Source organism: Ornithorhynchus anatinus, chromosome 8 (assembly GCF_004115215.2).
Source record: "Ornithorhynchus anatinus isolate Pmale09 chromosome 8, mOrnAna1.pri.v4, whole genome shotgun sequence".
Taxonomy (NCBI): domain Eukaryota; kingdom Metazoa; phylum Chordata; class Mammalia; order Monotremata; family Ornithorhynchidae; genus Ornithorhynchus; species Ornithorhynchus anatinus.
In genome coordinates this window covers 9,717,750-9,735,052 of record NC_041735.1, presented here as the reverse complement: position 1 = coordinate 9,735,052, position 17,303 = coordinate 9,717,750, and the positions used below count along the sequence as shown (strand labels likewise).

Here is a 17,303-nt window from a genome sequence, read left to right as displayed (position 1 = left end):
GAGGGGGGGGGCGCCGAGGGCAGAGCGGAGGCCGCGTCCCTCCAGCGCCCCCTACCCACCGGAAGTAGCCACTCCACCACATCCGTCCGCCGGAGGGGCGGGGGAGGGGAAGGGGAGGAAAAGTCCCCGCATAATAGCAATAAACCGGTTGGCGGAGGAAAGCGGCCGGCTGTCGTGTGTCCCCCCCAACCCCTCCCCCCGCCGCCCCCGACTCCCGCCCGGCCATGAACGCCAACGGCGGGGGCGAGGGCTTCCCCGGCTCCGTCCAGTGTAAGTGGCGTTATGCCGTTCTGCGCGCTCCGGGGCCCGGGCTGCCGGCCGGCCGGGGACAAGGGCGCCGAGCCGGGGGCCCCGAAACCTGGGTAGCGGGAACGAGCCGGCGCAGCCCTGCCCGGGAACCTGGTTGGGGCCAAGCGGGCGGGCGGGCGGGCGGGCGCGCGCGCGAGGGCGGGAGGGAGCGCGAGGGCGAGCGCGCGCGAGGGAGGGAACCCGGGAACCTGGGTGAGCGCGGCCTCGGCGGCCCCCGCCCCCCCCCCGCCCCCCGTTGCAGGGGAGCCCGGGGACCCCCTCGCCCCCTCCCCCCCAAAAAAAACCAATCCGAATCATCATAATTAATATGGTGCGGTTAAGCCCTTACTTTGTGCCAAACCCTGGGCGGGGGGTATAAGCTAGTCAGGTTGCCCACAGTCCCTTTCGCTCATTCATTCATTCATTCAGTAGTCTTCCTTGATCCCTTGCATTCATTCACTCATTCAATAGTATTTCTTGATCCCTTGCCTTCTTCCTTCAATAGTATTTCTTGATCCCTTGCCTTCATTAATTCAGTAGTATTTATTGACCCCTTGCATTCACTCATTCAATAGTATTGCTTGATCCCTTGCATTCATTCATTCAATAGTATTGCTTGATCCCTTGCATGCATTCATTCATTCAATAGTATTGCTTGATCCCTTGCATTCATTCATTCATTCAATGGTATTGCTTGATCCCTTGCATTCATTCATTCATTCAATAGTATTGCTTGATCCCTTGCATTCATTCAGTCATTCAATAGTATTGCTTGATCCCTTGCCTTCATTCATTCAGTAGTATTTCTTGATCCCTTGCATTCACTCATTCAATAGTATTGCTTGATCCCTTGCCTTCATTAATTCAGTAGTATTTATTGATCCCTTGCATTCACTCATTCAATAGTATTGCTTGATCCCTTGCATTCATTCATTCATTCAATAGTATTGCTTGATCCCTTGCCTTCATTCAGTCATTCAATAGTATTGCTTGATCCCTTGCCTTCATTCATTCAGTAGTATTGCTTGATCCCTTGCATTCACTCATTCAATAGTATTGCTTGATCCCTTGCATTCATTCAATAGTATTTCTTAGTCCCTTGCATTCATTCATTCAATAGTATTTATTGATCCTTTGCATTCATTAATTCAGTAGTATTTACTGATCCCTTGGATTCACTCATTCAATAGTATTTCTTGATCCCTTGCATTCATTCATTCATTCAATAGTATTTCTTGATCCCATTCATTCATTCAATAGTATTTCTTGATCCCTTGCATTCATTCAGTAGTATTTCTTGATCCCTTCATTCATTCATTCAATAGTATTTCTTGATCCCATTCATTCCATAGTATTTCTTGATCCCTTGCATTCATTCATTCAATAGTACCTATTGATCCTTTTCATTCATTCACTCATTCAATAGTATTTCTTGATTTCATTCATTCATTAGTACTTCTTGATCCCTTTCATTCCTTCATTCAATAGTACCTATTGATCCCTTGCATTCATTCATTCAATAGTATTTCTTGAGCGCCTACTAGGTGCAGAGCACTGGACTAAGCTCTTGGAATGGACAGTTCGGCAACAGATAGAGACGGTCCCCGCCCACCTGCGGGCTCACAGTCTAAAACGGGGAGAGAGACGGACAAAAAAAGACGACGTCATCCCCATAAATAGAATCAAGGGGATGGGCACCTCGTTCACAAAATAAATAGGGTAATAATATATACAAATTAGCACAGTGCTGAGGGGAGGGGAAGGAGCAGGGGGAAAGGGGGTTTAGCTGAGGGGAGGGGAAGGGGGCGCAGAGAGGGAGCAGAGGGAAAAGGGGGAGCTCAGTCTGGGAAGGCCTCTCGGAGGAGGTGAGCTCTAAGTAGGGTTTTGAAGAGGGGAAGAGGATGAGTTTGGCGGAGGTGAGGAGGGGGGGGCCTTCCGGGACGGCGGGAGGACGCGGCCCGGGGGTCGACGGCGGGACGGGCGAGGACGGGGGACGGCGAGGAGGTGGGCGGCGGAGGAGCGGAGCGTGCGGGGTGGGCGGTGGGAAGAGAGAAGGGAGGAGAGGTAGGAAGGGGCAAGGTGATGTAGAGCCTCGAAGCCCAGAGTGAGAAGTTTTTGTTTCGTGCGGAGGTCGATGGGCAACCACTGGAGGCTTTTGAGGAGGGAAGTGACAGGCCCGGAGCGTCGTTCCCACTCTTCATCCCCCTTTCGCAGATGAGGCACCCGAGGCCCACAGAAGTGAAGCGACAGGAAGCGCTCGATAAAGAGTCCGCCGAATGAACTTGCCCAGCGCGGCAGAGCCGGGAGAGAATCCGTGACCTTCCGACTCCCGGGCCCGTGCTCCCAGCCGCTAGCTTAGCGGAAAGAGCGCGGGCTTGGGCGGCGGAGGCCGTGGGTTCTGATCCCGACCCCGCCTCTTCTCTGCTCTGTGACCTTGGGCAAGTCACTTCACTTCTCTGGGCCTCGGTCACCTCCTCTGTAAAATGGGGATTAAGACTGTGAGCCCCACGCGGGACAACCTCATCACCTTGTCTCCTCCCCAGCGCTTAGAACGGTGCTTGGCACATAGTAAGTGCTTAACAAATACCATCGTAAGTGGTATTATTCATTACTCTCCACGACCGTGCTTGCAGAACTATGAAACCGTGGGACAGCCCCATTACCCCGTATCTACCCCAGCACTCGGAACAGTGCTTGGCACACAGTAAGAGTTTAACGAATAGCATTTATGAGAAGCAGCGTGGCTCACTGGACAGAGCCCGGGCTTGGGAGTCGGAAATCGCGGGTTCGAATGCGGGCTCGGCCGCTTGTCAGCTGTGTGACTTTGGGCAAGCCGCTTCACTTCTCTGTGCCTCAGTTCTCTCATCTGGAAAATGGGGGTTAAGATTGTGAGCGCCGTGTGGGACAACCTGATCACCTTGTCTCCTCCCCAGCGCTTAGAACGGTGCTTTGCACATAGTAAGCGCTTAACAAATATCATTATTATTATTACCCCAGTGCTTAGAACAGTGCTTGGCTCTGTTGCTTACAACAGTGCTTGTAAGTGCTTAACAAATACCATCGTTATTATTATTATTCTCCGTGAACATGCTTGCAGAACTATGAGACCGCCCGGAAGCCGGGGCTCGAGAGGTTGTGGGCAGGGAACGTGTCTACTAAATCGGTTTAATTGTCCTCTCCCGAGCGGTCAGTACAGCGCTCCACACGCGGGAAGCGCTCAATAAATACCACTGGTTGATTGAAGGGGGAGATGCGTAAGACAAGCCCACATTTTGACAGGCTTCCCCCGGGCCTAGCGAAGCGGACACAGGCACGTCCCTGCTGTGAGTTGGGCAGGGGCAATAATAATGTTGGTATTTGTTAAGCGCTTACTATGTGCAGAGCACTGTCCTAAGCGCTGGGGTAGATACAAGGTAATCAGGTTGTCCCACGTGAGGCACACAGTCTTAATCCCCATTTTACAGATGAGGGAACTGAGGCCCAGAGAAGTGAAGCGACCTGCCCACAGTCACACAGCTGACAAGTGGCAGAGCCGGGATTCGAACCCACGACCTCTGCCTCCCAAGCCCGGGCTCTTTCCACTGAGCCACGCTGAATAATGATTATAAGGAGACTTTGGTTCAAAAATCTCCGTAGGAGAATTTTACTGGTTAATCACACGCACGGCGGAGTAGAACCACACAAATAAATAAATAGTGGTATTTGTTAACCGCTTACTATGTGCCAAGCACTGTTCTAAGCGCTGGGGGATACAAGGCGATCAGGTAGTCCCGCGCGGGGCTCACAGTTTTAATCCCCATTTTACAGATGAGGTAACTGAGGCACAGCGAAGTCAAGTGACTTGCCCAGAGTCACACAGCTGGCAAGTGGCAGAGCCGGGATTAGAACCCACGACCTCTGACTCCCAAGCCCGCGCTCTTTCCACTGAGCCACGCTGCTTCTCGAATGTATAAGGTGATTTCACAACCTTTTTGGGGATACTCTTTAAGTAACTCGAGCATTCGTTGGTATAGAGGATAGAGCACAGTCCTGGGCGTAAGAAGGGCCCGCGTTCGAGTTCCCACTCCGCCGCTCGCTTGCCGGGTGACCCGGGGGACGTCCCTTCCCTACCCCGTGCCTCGCTTACCGCGTCTGTGAAATGGGGATTGAGACCGGGAGGGAGGCGGACCGGGTCCAACCCGAGCGACGCGTTTCTACCCCGGCGTTTCGAAGCAGCGTGGCTCAGTGGAAGGAGCCCGGGCTTGGGAGTCAGAGGACGTGGGTTCGAATCCCGGCTCTGCCACTTGTCAGCTGGGTGACTGTGGGCGAGTCACTTCACTGGGCCTCAGTGACCTCATGTGTAAAAGGGGGATTAAGACTGTGAGCATTACGTGAGACGACCTGATTACCCTGCAGCCAGCCCAGCGCTTCGGCCAGCGCTCCGCCCGTAGTAAGCACTTAAAACAAATACCGACATCATCGTCATCATTATCACCCCGGCGTCCGGTGCTCCGCACCGAGCGAGCGCTCCGTAAATATCGAATTTCCCTATCACCCTGCCCAGTTCCAGGAGGAACTACAGTCCTGGTGGAGCTGACTCCGGATATACACATCTGTGGGCTTTGCAAGCAGCAGTTCAATAACTTGGATGCCTTTGTTGCCCACAAGCAAAGTGGCTGCCAACTGAGCGGCGCCACCCCGGGCACGCCCGGTACGGTCCAGTTTGTGGCCGAGGAGACGGTCCCGGCGCCCCCGTCTCAGACCGCCGCGAGAACCATCACTTCGGAGACGCAGACCATCACCGGTACCGCCGGGCGGGCCTGTGGGTCGGTGAAAGTTGGAGGGGGCCGGCGGGGTGGCCCGGTGGGGAGAGCGAGGGCCTGGGAGTCGGGCGATCCGGAGCCGCTTCTCTGTGCCTCAGTTGCCTCGACTGGAAAAAGCGGGTCAAGGCCGCGAGCCCGAGGCGCGACGAGGACCGTGTTGGACCCGATTGGCTTCTATCTACCCCAGCGCTTAGTATTCATCCGATACTATTCGCTGAGCCCTATGTGCAGAGCACTGTACTGAGCGCTCGGAACGGACAGTTCGGCAACGGAGAGAGACGATCCCCGCCCAGTGACGGGCTCACGGTCTAGTACAGAGCCTGGCACATACTAAACGCTTAACGAATACCATTTGAAAAAAAAAAAAAAGAACCCTCAGCTGAGCGTGTAGGAGAAACCGGGTGACGGCGAAGAGGTGAAAGGGTGTGACTGCGCGGCGTGAGTCCGGAAACTTCGCTACCCTTACTGTTCATTCATTCATTCAGTAGTATTTGAGCGCTTACTATGTGCAGAGCACTGTACTAAGCGCTTGGAATGTACAGATCGGTAACAGATAGAGACGATCCCTGCCCCTTGACGGGCTCGCGGTCTAATCGGGGGAGACGGACAGACGAGGACAATGGCAATAAATAGAATCAAGGGGAAATCCGAGATCAGCGCGGCTGTTCAGTGTAAATAATTTGTGTCTGAATTGTGTTCTCAGTGTCCTAGCACTGTATTCTCCCGAGAGTAACCGTGATAATTTTGGTATTTGTTAAGCTTTTACTATGTGCCAAGCGTTGGGCTCTAGCTCGGGTGTTAAGGATATATTTATTTGGGGGCGGGAGGAGGTGGGGGGCAAGCTTTAGGGAGTTTCTGGTTTTGAAGCACCGGGGAAGCGTTTGATGTATTTTATGGACTGGAGTTGTGCTTTCTGGGGGATAGACTCACTGTCGCGAGGGTAGTGACGCCGGATTTGACGTTCCAATGTATCTGGTCGACGAAAGCAAGTCATTTCCGCATCTCGTTAGTTTCTGCCCCAGAATTTGTTTTTGAACACGGTTACCAGACCTACCTGCCCACGGAGAGCAGCGATACACAGACCGCCACGGTGGTCTCCGTCCCTCCCAAAGCTCGCTCTCGGAAGGCCGCGGCCGCGCTGGCCCAGAAGAAACTGAGCTGCTGCTACCCAGGTGGGTAAACCTTTGTGTCGCTATTGCATGAGAAGAAAGTAAGTGAAAATAAGTCTTCACAAACAGTAGGTCTCTGGGTTCCTCCTGAAATTGTCCTCCGCAACCGACCAGCAGGACCTACCAAATAATCACCTCTTCCTAACCTCACCGCATTCCCACGCTATCTTCTTCAGCTCGTAGTCAAATAATTGTAACATTCAATCGTTCGATAGTATTTATTGAGCGCTTACTATGTGCAGAGCACTGTAGTAAGCGCTTGGAATGGACAATTCGGCACCAGATAGAGACCGTCCCTGCCCACTGACGGGCTCACAGTCTAATTGGGGGAGACAGACAAAAACAATAGCGATAAATAGAATCAAGGGGATGTACATCTCATTAACAAAATAAATAGGGTAATAGAAATATATACAAATGAGCAGATGAAGTATGTGCCAAGCACTGTATTAAGCCCTGGGGTAGGTACCAGATACCGAGAAGCAGCGTGGCTCAGCGGAAAGAGCACGGGTTCGGAAGTCGGAGGTCATGGGTTCTAATCCCGGCTCCACCGCCTGTCGGCTGTGTGACTACGGGCAAGTCGCTTCACTTCTCTGGGCCTCAGTTACCTCATCTGGAAAATGGAGATGAAGACTGTGAGCCCCACGTGGGACACCCTGATCACCTTGTATCCCCCCAGCGCTTAGAACAGTGCTCGGCACCCAGTAAGCGCTTAACAAATACCGACGTTATCATTATTATAATCAAGTCAGACAGTCCCCGTCCCCCGTGGGGCTAACAGCCTAAGTAGACTTTTAGTCGAAGTTCCCCCCCTTTCCCTCTGCTCCCCTCCTCCCCCCCCCCAAATCCTCTGCTCTTCTCCCTTCCCCTCAGCACTGTGCTCCTTTGTATATATTATTTATCACCCGATTTATTTCATTAATAAGGTATATATCTCCTTGATTCGATGTATCTTGATGCTGTTGTCTTGTTTTCGTTTTGTTCCGTTTTGCTTTGCTGTCTCCCCCGTTTAAACCGTGAGCCCGTCATCGGGCAGGGACGGTCTCTATCTGTTGCCGCATTGTACATTCCAAGAGCTTAGGACAGTGCTGTGCACATAGGAAGCGCTCAATAAATATCACTGAATGAAGTAGGAAAGAGAAGACGGGTATTGAAGCCCCATTCTACGGTTGAGAAAATGGAGGCCCAGAGATGTTAAGTGATCTGCCCAAGGTCACACAGCAGGTGAATGGCAGAGCCGGGATTAGAACCCAGATCCCCTCGCTCCCCAGACCGTGCTCTTTCCGTGAGGTCTCGCATTAAGGAAAATGCACGTTGTTGTAATAGTAGCATTTATTGAGCACCCACTTGGCCCGGGGCTCAGGAAACACAGGAAAACACGTACATTCTCCGTGCCCACAAGAAGTTTATCTTCTAAGGGGAGAGGCAAATAAACACTTTTGCAACTAGAGTGGTCGAAATGAATAAATAAATTGAATATATGCATATATAGTAAGTGCTTAGGCCCAGTGTCCATGCCATGTAAAAACTGCTTCTTCCAACATCACAACTGGGGTGTTGTATTCAAACAGGCTCACATCCAATTGAGAAATGTTCCCTAATTTCCTGACCGTGTCCTAGACAAAGCTCCTAGTGAAAATACCCATTTTGGCAGAAGTTGGTATTTTTAGAACTGAAACTTTTTAAAAAATTTGGGTCTCTTTTTAGGTTGCCAATTCAAAACAGCATATGGCATGAAAGATATGGAACGTCATCTGAGGACTCACACGGGTAAATATCAGAATTCGTCTTTATCATTTCCAGTGTTGAATAGCATTTGATAGCCGTGGTCTTCTCTGTGCAGTTACGTAGTGATCCCAGCTCCAAAGTCGATAGAAACCTTGTTTTCATAAAATCAAAAGATTCGGGAAACTCTTGGACATTTTAATGTGCAGTGTCCTCAAAACTGCATTTCTTGAAAGAAGGGCAAATTTGCATGACTTCCTTTCCAAAACGTTGGCAAGTAATAATAATGTTGGTGTTTGTTAAGCGCTTACTATGTGCAAAGCACTGCTCTAAGCGCTGGGGTAGATACAGGGTGATCAGGTTGTCCCACGCGGGGCTCACCGTTTTATTGCCCATTTTCCAGATGAGGTAACTGAGGCACAGAGAAGTGAAGTGACTTGCCCACAGTCACCCAGCTGACCAGTGGCAGAGCCGCGATTCGAACCCATGACCTCTGACTCCCAAGCCCGGGCTCTTTCCACTGAGCCACGCTGCTTCTCTAAGTAATCAATCGATAGTGTTTATTGAACACTTCCTCTGTGCAGAACACCGTTCTGAGTGCTCGGGAGAGCACAATAAAATTGGTGGATAAGATCCCTTCCCTCAAAGGGCTCATAATATAGTGGTGAATATGGAAACTGAACTAAATTACAGGTAACAATAATAACAACGGTAATGATGGCATTTGTTAAGCGCCTACTATGTGCCGAGCACTGCTCTAAACGCCGGAATAGATACAAGGTGATCGTTTTATCCCACGTGGGGCTCACAGCCTTAATCCCTATTTTCCAGATGAGGTAACTGAGGCACAGAGAAGTCAAGCGACTTGCCCACAGTCACACGGCTGACAAGGGGCGGAGCCGGGATTAGAACCCCCGACCTCTGCCTCCCGAGCCCGCGCTCTTTCCACTGAGCCACGCTGTGAGGAGAGGCAGCTGAGGATAAAGCTATGAATAAGTGTTAGGGAGCGAGTGAAGTGAGTAGGTAAGAGCTTGGGGCGTAAGGACTACAGTGCTCTGCACAGAGTAAGCGCTTAATAAATACTGTTGAATGAATGAATAAGGACTCAAATGCATAGGTGACGCAGAAGTGGGCGGGGGGGCGGGGGGGAAACGTGATGAGAGATTACTCCGAAAAGGCTAGTAGCCGTTCAGAGTCAAACATCATCATCGTCATCGATGGTATTTCATTCATTCATTCAATAGTATTTATTGAGCGCTTACTATGTGCAGAGCACTGGACTGAGCGCTTGGAATGGACAGATCGGTAACAGATAGAGACGGTCCCTGCCCTTAGACGGCCTCACGGTCTAATCGGGGGAGACGGCCAGACGGGAACGATGGCGATAAATAGAATCGAGGGGATGAACATCTCATTAAAACAATAGCAAATAAATAGAATTAAGGCGATGTACATCTCATTAACAAAATAAATAGGGTAATGAAAATATATACAGTCGAGCGGACGAGTACGGTGCCGAGGGGACGGGAAGGGATGGGGGGAGGAGCGGAGGGAAATGGGGGAAGAAGAGGGTTTAGCTGCGGAGAGGTGAAGGGGGGCAGAGGGAGCAGAGGGAAAAGGGGGAGCTCAGTCTGGGCAGGCCTCTCGGAGGAGGTGAGCTCTAAGTAGGGTTTTGAAGAGGGGAAGAGGATGAGTTTGGCGGAGGTGAGGAGGGGGGGGCCTTCCGGGACCGCGGGAGGACGCGGCCCGGGGGTCGACGGCGGGACGGGCGAGGACGGGGGACGGCGAGGAGGTGGGCGGCGGAGGAGCGGAGCGTGCGGGGTGGGCGGTGGGAAGAGAGAAGCGGGGAGAGGTAGGAGGGGGCCAGGGGATGGACAGCCTCGAAGCCCAGAGTGAGAGTGCCTACGGTGCGCAGAGCACTGCACTAAGCACTTAGGAGGGATTACAACAGAGTTGGGGGACCCTTTCCCCGCCCACAGCGAAGTTTACAGTCTAGACGGGGAGACAGACATCAATCGCGTAAAGGAAACACCCTAAATGACGGTGACGGCGCGCTCCTCCCGACCTCCGTGTAGAAATCCCGGTTTTCCTGAAGTTGCCGATTCTTCTGTCCTTTCGAAAAGGCGACAGGCCCCATAAATGTGACGTGTGCGGCAAGTGCTTCAGCCGGAAAGACAAGCTGAAGATGCACGTGCGGTCCCACACCGGCGTGAAACCCTATAAATGTAAACACTGCGACTACGCGGCCGCCGACGGCAGCAGTCTCAACAAGCACCGGCGCATACACTCCAACGAGCGACCCTTCAAATGCCAGATCTGTCCCTACGCCAGCCGCAACTCCAGCCAACTGACCGTGCACCTCAGATCGCACACGGGTACGTCTTTCTCTTCCCCGACTGTCCGAATGGCCGCGCCTTTCCCTTTCTCTTGTCGCTGACTGCCGACCGATGCTTTTTTCTCCCGACTCTCCCCCGCTGATGCCTTCGTCCGTTAAACGGTGGCAGGTTTTCGATTTTTCCCATCGGTTGGATCGCCGTAAGATTGACCACACGAGGATTTAAAAAAAAAAAAAATAGCCTAGTGAGGTTTGGATAAATTCCTCCACCAGGAGTTACTAGAAAAATTGTATTTTTTAATTGATCTGTTAAGCGCCCGCCGTGGGCCAAGCGCTGTAGGAAGTGCCGGCTTCAAAGCGAGCTAGGCAGGTCGGACACAGTCCCTTCCCATCTGGGGCTCATGATCTAAGAAAGAGGGAAGAGGACTGAATCCCCGTTTCACGGAGAGGGAAACGGAGGCACAGAGAAATTACGCAACTTGCCCAAAGTCACGCAGCAGACAAGCGGCGGAGCTGGGATCGGATCGTGGGTCCCCCGACTCCCGGGCCTACGTTCTTTCCGCCTGGGCGACGCCGCTTCTCTAGTGCCAGAAAAGTTAGAAATGTTAAATCGGGCATTTATAATCGTTAAGCGCTCAGTGGCTGTCAGACAGGTTGACTATCATCTCTATTATCCAAAGCCATATTTACAGACAACTCCGCGCTCACACCATCCCTGCCCTCAAAGTGTTTATAATCTAAAGAATTAACCCAGATTTTGCTTCATTTTCGATGCTGAGGAGACTTGTGGCTATACAACTCTTTTGCCCGTTTTCACAAACCTCTGTTTTAAAATTATCCACATAACAGACCAAGGAAATTAATTTGGAGCGTAGCAGACTGTAAGCGCAAGACTGTAAACTCACCCTCTAGACTGTAAGCTCATTGTGGGCGGGAAGTGATAATAATGTTGGTATCTGTTAAGCGCTTACGCTGTGCAGAGCGCTGTTCTAAGCGCTGGGGTAGATACGGGGTAATCAGGTTGTCCCACGTGAGGCTCACAGTCTTCATCCCCGTTTTACAGATGAGGTAACTGAGGCACAAAGAAATGAAGTGACTTGCCCACAGCCACACAGCTGACGAGTGGCAAAGATGGGATTTGAACTCATCACCTCCGACTCCCAAGCCCGTGCTCTTTCCACGGAGCCACGCTGCTTGTCTGAAATGTCTGTGTTGTAGTCTCCCGAGCGTTTATTACAGTGCTTTGCACACGGGGAGTGCTCAATACAAGTGATGGACCGACTGAATGTCGTTCGCCTGAAACAAATGAAAAGTTCACTGACTTGTTTTTCTCTGTTAGGTGGATGTGCAGCTCTCAAATTGCACACGTAGTCTTAATAAAACCGCTAAAAATTCAACAGCGGGGTTTTCTACCTTCGACTCTTTAGAGTCCCCCTGAGGTCGAGCAGTAGACACCGCGTCTTTATTCAGAGGAACTGGAATAAGAGATAAGCCGCGTGTTTCAATAATTTTGAAAAACACCCTCTGATTAGCACAGCGTGAAATAACTTGATTCAGAAGTGTGCCGCAAAATCAGTATCAACTCCATCAACAAATTATGCAAAATTATACATCCCTTTGAAACGTTAATTAGTAAAGTGGTAAATTATCCATAGACTGCAGTTGATTATTAAGAGGAACAATGTACTCAATACATTCAGAAATTGTATTTTCCCTTGGAGTATCTAGAAACTCTTTTTAATCTTCCACGTTTCATCCAAACTTGCAGCGGGGCTCAGTGGCAAGAGCCCGGGCCGGGGAGTCAGAGATCGTGGGTTCGGATCCCGGCCCTGCCACCTGGCAGCTGTGTGACTGTGGGCAAGTCACTTCACCTCTCTGGGCCTCAGTGACCTCATCCGTAAAAGGGGGATGAAGACCGTGAGCCTCACGCGGGACAACCTCATTACCCTGTATCTCCCCCGAGCGCTTAGAACGGTGCTCTGCACGTAGTAAGCGCTTAACAGATACCAACATTCTTGTTATTCTCTGGGCCTCAGTGACCTCATCCGTAAAAGGGGGATGAAGACCGTGAGCCTCACGCGGGACAACCTGATGACCCTGTATCTCCCCCAGCGCTTAAAACGGTGCTCGGCGCGTAGTGAGCGCTTAACAGACACCAACGTTATCATCATCTCCCCGACTCGTCACTTTCATTCATCCTCCCTCCCATCCCCATAGCACATACGTACCTATCTGTAATTTATTTCCGTATGCGTGTACGTTGACGTCCGTCTCCCCCTCTAAACCGTGAGCTCCGTTTGTCGGCACTCGGCACTCTCCCGAGCGCAGCGCTCAGCCCAGCGCTCGGTAAATACGACGGAATGACCCGCCGCTCTCTTCCCCAGGGGACGCCCCCTTCCAGTGTCAGATGTGCAGCTCCAAGTTCAAAATCAACTCGGACTTGAAGAGGCACCTGCGGGTCCACTCGGGCGAGAAACCTTACAAGTGCGAGTTCTGCGACGTCCGCTGCGCCATGAAAGGGAACCTCAAGTCCCACATCCGCCTCAAGCACGGCTCGGAAAACACCTTCGAGTGCCCGGAGTGCGACTTCCGGTGCGGGAACAAGACGAGCCTCCGGCACCACGCCCGCGTCCACCAGCCCGAGCAGCCGGTCAAGTGCTCGCGGTGCAGCTACTCCTGCTCCAACAAGGCGGCCCTCAAGGTGCACGAGCGCATCCACTGCGAAGATCGGCCTTTCAAGTGCGAGTTCTGCAGCTTCGACACCAAACAGCGGAGCAACCTGACCACCCACGTGAAGAAAGCGCACGGAGACCGAGGCGAGCCCAAGAGACGGTCCCCGGAGAAGAAGGGAGGCGCGGCGGGAGGCGGGGGAGACCGGCCGCCGCCGGCCGGCTCCCGCCAAGTGGCTAGACTCGACGCCAAGAAGGCCTTTCGGTGCGACTTCTGCGAGGCTTCGTTTGTGCGGGAGGACTCTCTGCGGAGCCACAGGAAGCAGCACGGCGAGTACAGCGGGCCCAGGAGCACGGAACTGGCGGTGCTGCAGCTCCGGGTGGAGCCCGGCGGGCAGGCCGACGCTCCTTTCACCGTCGGCCACGTCCAGGTGCCCCTTCGGCCCAGCCAGCTTTCCCAGTTGGGCGAAGGCAGCGGGGTCAAAATCGTCGTCGGCCACCAGGCGCCTCAGGGGGATACCATCGTCCGGGCGGCTTCGCTGAACGTCGCCCCGCCCGCCCTGGCCGCCCCCACCCGGGAAGACCTTCCCGCCGCCGACCGGCTGCAGATATTACGGCAGGCGGGCCTCGTCGCCCCGCCGCGGCCCCGGAACGACGCCGGCGCCGCGGGCCGGTCCGCGGTTCTCCTTACCGCCCACGACCGACCGGACGGCGCCGCGCTGCACCGGGCGCTCATCTCCGCCCCTCCGGGGGGGAGTCACCAATCCTCCGCCAGCCAGACTTTCATCACCGGCTCGGGCATCAGCTGCTCCGACTTAGAAGGTCTCAACGCCTTAATACAGGAAGGCACCACGGAAGTGACCGTGGTCAGCGACGGAAGCCAGGATATCACCGTCTCCACCACGACTCCCCCTCCTATTTTCTCCTCATCCTCCCACCAGGAATTACCCAAACAGACTTACTCCATCATTCAGAGCGGGGCTCATTCTGCTCTGTTGTGTCCTGCGGATTCCATCCCGGATTAGTCGTCGAAAAAGTTCTTCCCCCCCGCCCCCCCTCGAAAGAGCACCCCCGTCCCAGTGACGGATAAGCGGAGAGATTTGTCGGTTGTCTTTCTTGTAACTCTGGCAGAGCTCAATGGAGGCTGCTTCAATGCAGAATAAATGATCATTTCCTAGTATGAGAATTTTTTTACATGGCGACAACTTTTGAAAATAGCAATTAATTGTCATTTTATAGTCGTGACCAAAATGCTGCCTGTTGGAAGGGGAATGAATTAAATATAGACTTAACAGAAGTGAATGCAAAAGCTGTATTTGTGTGTATTTTTTTTTCCAGTTTCCAGATCAATCGGTGGTATTTATCCAATGCTTACTGTGTGCGGAGCACCGTCCTAAGCGCTTGAGAGAGTACAGTGCAACAGAATTAGCAGACGCTTTCTCTGGCCATAACGAGCTTACAGTCTAGAGGGGGAGACAGACATTACTATGAATAAATAATTTAAATTTACAATTTAAAGATTTGTATTTAAGTGGCGTAGGATGGGGGTGAATTCAGATGTTCAAATGTCCAGTTCCTGATCAAGATATCGATCTCCCTCTCTCTTTCATTCATTCAATAGTAGTTATTGAGCGCTTACTATGTGCAGAGCACTGTACTGAGCGCTTGGAATGTACAAATCGCTAACAGAGAGAGACAGTCCCTGCCCTTTGACGGGCTTACGGTCTCATCGGGGGAGACGGACAGACAAGAACAATAGCAATAAATAGAATCAAGAGCAATAAATAGAATCAAGAGTAAGTAGACGTGATCTCTGCCCTTTTTTAATGGTATAATAATAATGGTATTTGTTAAGCACTTACTACGTGCTAAGCACTGCAGCATAGCTCAGTGGAAAGAGCCCGGGCTTGGGAGTCCGAGGTCAAGGGTTGAATCCCGACTCTGCCACTGGTCAGCCATGTGACCTTGGGCAAGTCACTTCACTTCTCGGTGCCTCGGTGACCTCATCTGGAAAATGGGGATGAAGACTGTGAGCCTCACGTGGGACCACCTGATGACCCTGTATCTACCCCAGCGCTTCGAACAGTGTTCTGCACATAGTAAGCGCTTAACAAACACCAACATTATCAATAATCAATCGACAGTACTTATTGAGCATCTACTGTGTGCAGTGCCTTGGACTAAACACCTGGAAGGTGACGACAGAAGACACAATCCCTGCCCTCAAGGAGTCTACGGTCTGAAAAGCAGATTTTAAAATATAAAAAAAAAAACCCTGAATGATAAAGCTTTAGGAATGCTGAATACCCAGAGGTATTTTTGTTTAGTATTAAAGTAAACAAAAAGAGTAAAAAGAAAATCATTTATTTGTAAATGTTTATTGCCATTTGCTTAATGGCTCAATTTTAGGTTATTTTCATATCAATGCAAGCACCTTGTTGATATGACAGGTCCATTCTTATTCAGAATTGCTGAAATTTACAGAAAAAAGTATTGACCGCTGCAATTCCACACCCACACACCCTTCTACTTCATACCACTGAAGTTAAAATTTAAAAACAAGCTTTAAAAAAAAACAAAACAGGAGTTGGCATCAAGCAAAATTCCTTAAAATAGAATCCTATCTTCCATCCTGGAGTTAAGTACTTAATTAGAAATAATTGTCTTAGTTCTTGCTTTTGACTCTTCTCTGCTCCTCTACCTCTTCCCAGAAAAAAAAAAAGTCCAAAGAGTCCCCCATACGAGAAGAAGAATTAATAATAATTATGGCATTTGTTAAGCGCTTACTACATGCCAGGCAAAGAAATACTTCTAAGGCCTTGCCCCTTCTTAGCTTCCCAAATATAGTCTCTGGCCTATTTAAAATAAATGGAATGATTAAGAAATGTTTGACTGTCCTTGAAGCCATTGTAATCAACGGATTTTTTTTCATTGTTTCCTAGCAACACAAACTTTCTCATGGAAGTTGTTTGACTGATTAAAAAGCAGCAAATAAAAAGGGGGTCTGGGACTATGAAACGATCTGCCGTTATCTGAAAATATTTCCCAGAGACTTCCAGAACATGAAATGCTTACTTATATTTGAACCGTTTGGGGTTGTTTGTTTTTTTTTTTAATCAGCATGCATGACTGCCCACACCCAAAATACATTTTCCGAAAGTCAAATGTTTTCAGTGGATTTGAGTTTCAGGGCTTCGGGATGAAACTGAACTTTTTTCAAGTTGCACTAAAAATCTGTGCACTGTAGGTGGTGCCAGAGATCAAGATAAAAATCTCTAAATTTCCTGAATTTGTGGGTGTAAATCACGGACTTGCTACCTTTCTCCAATATTTTTCTTAACCTTCCTTTCCCTCATCTCAAGTCATAAACATCGCTGGATGAAACTGCATTGTAATGTCATGTCAGGATACCCGTTTTTGCTTGTTTAGAAGGAAAAGGTTTTGATAACAGAGCCTTGGTGTAGGGGGGAGGGGGGATGGACAATTTGAGCCATTTAGATTTCTGGATTAGAAAGGAAAATAATATGAAATATTCTGTAACGGGAGTTTTAAAAATGGAATTTGTGGTCAGCTTTAAAAAAAAAAAAGTTCACACACCATTCATTGCCATCCTGATCCCGGTACTCTCCAATTCAGGATAAATGAAGTATAATACCTGCCCTGTTGCTGATTTCCAGGGCTCTCTGGTCCAAGTCACTTAATCAAAAATAATGATGGTATTTATTAGATGCTTACTGTGTTCCAAGCACCATCCTAAACTCTGGGGTACAAGGCAAGATAATCGGATCAAACACAGACCCTGTCCCACAGGAGACTCCCAGTCTAAGAAGAAGGGAGAACAGCTATTTTCTCCTCATTTTACCGTTGAGGAAACTGAGGCACAATGAGTTTAAGCGACTTGCCTGGGGTCACAAAGCAGGCAAGGGTGGATCCAGGTCTAAAACCCAGATCTCCTTGACTTCCAATCCCATATTTTTTCCACTAGGCCACACTGTCTTCCCAACCTGAATTTCTTGGTCCAGAAATGGTTACCGATAGGTACTTTTCATAATATTCATCGGCATGCTTCGGGTCCCTTGGTGTAAAACATATGATAAACAGGAAAGATTACAGGGTGGTAAATGGGCGATGCCTGGTTATCGTCAGTGTCTCGAAACTATTCCGGTTCAATTACATATTATTCTGTTTACCTTTGTAATAGGGAGGCCTGGTCATATATCGATGCTAGTTTAGATCTATTTTGAAGATCTTCCATTTCAGAGGCAATTGAACAATTGATGAAATGGAAAATAAAGGTTTAAACAGTCTCTTTGAT

General features: G+C 50.4%; 1 protein-coding gene across 1 annotated transcript; it reads left to right on the top strand.

The window, feature by feature from the left end:
* The first annotated feature begins 96 nt into the window (after window positions 1-96).
* ZFP64 (ZFP64 zinc finger protein) lies at window positions 97-14,297 on the top strand. Its single transcript, XM_029070048.2, has 6 exons — window positions 97-270; window positions 4,832-5,071; window positions 6,101-6,262; window positions 7,967-8,029; window positions 10,108-10,359; window positions 12,704-14,297. Exons 1-6 carry the CDS (start codon window positions 225-227, stop codon window positions 14,011-14,013), a joined length of 2,073 nt encoding a protein of 690 aa, XP_028925881.1. The 5' UTR covers window positions 97-224; the 3' UTR covers window positions 14,014-14,297.
* The last annotated feature ends 3,006 nt before the right edge of the window (window positions 14,298-17,303 follow it).

Excerpts from the sequence above, each read along its gene's own strand:
- ZFP64 (XM_029070048.2), top strand. The coding sequence starts at position 225 with ATGAACGCCAACGGCGGGGGCGAGGGCTTCCCCGGCTCCGTCCAGT. Across the intron at positions 6,263-7,966 it reads ACTGAGCTGCTGCTACCCAG|GTTGCCAATTCAAAACAGCA; the intron begins GTGGGTAAACCT and ends GTCTCTTTTTAG. Across the intron at positions 10,360-12,703 it reads GCACCTCAGATCGCACACGG|GGGACGCCCCCTTCCAGTGT; the intron begins GTACGTCTTTCT and ends TCTCTTCCCCAG.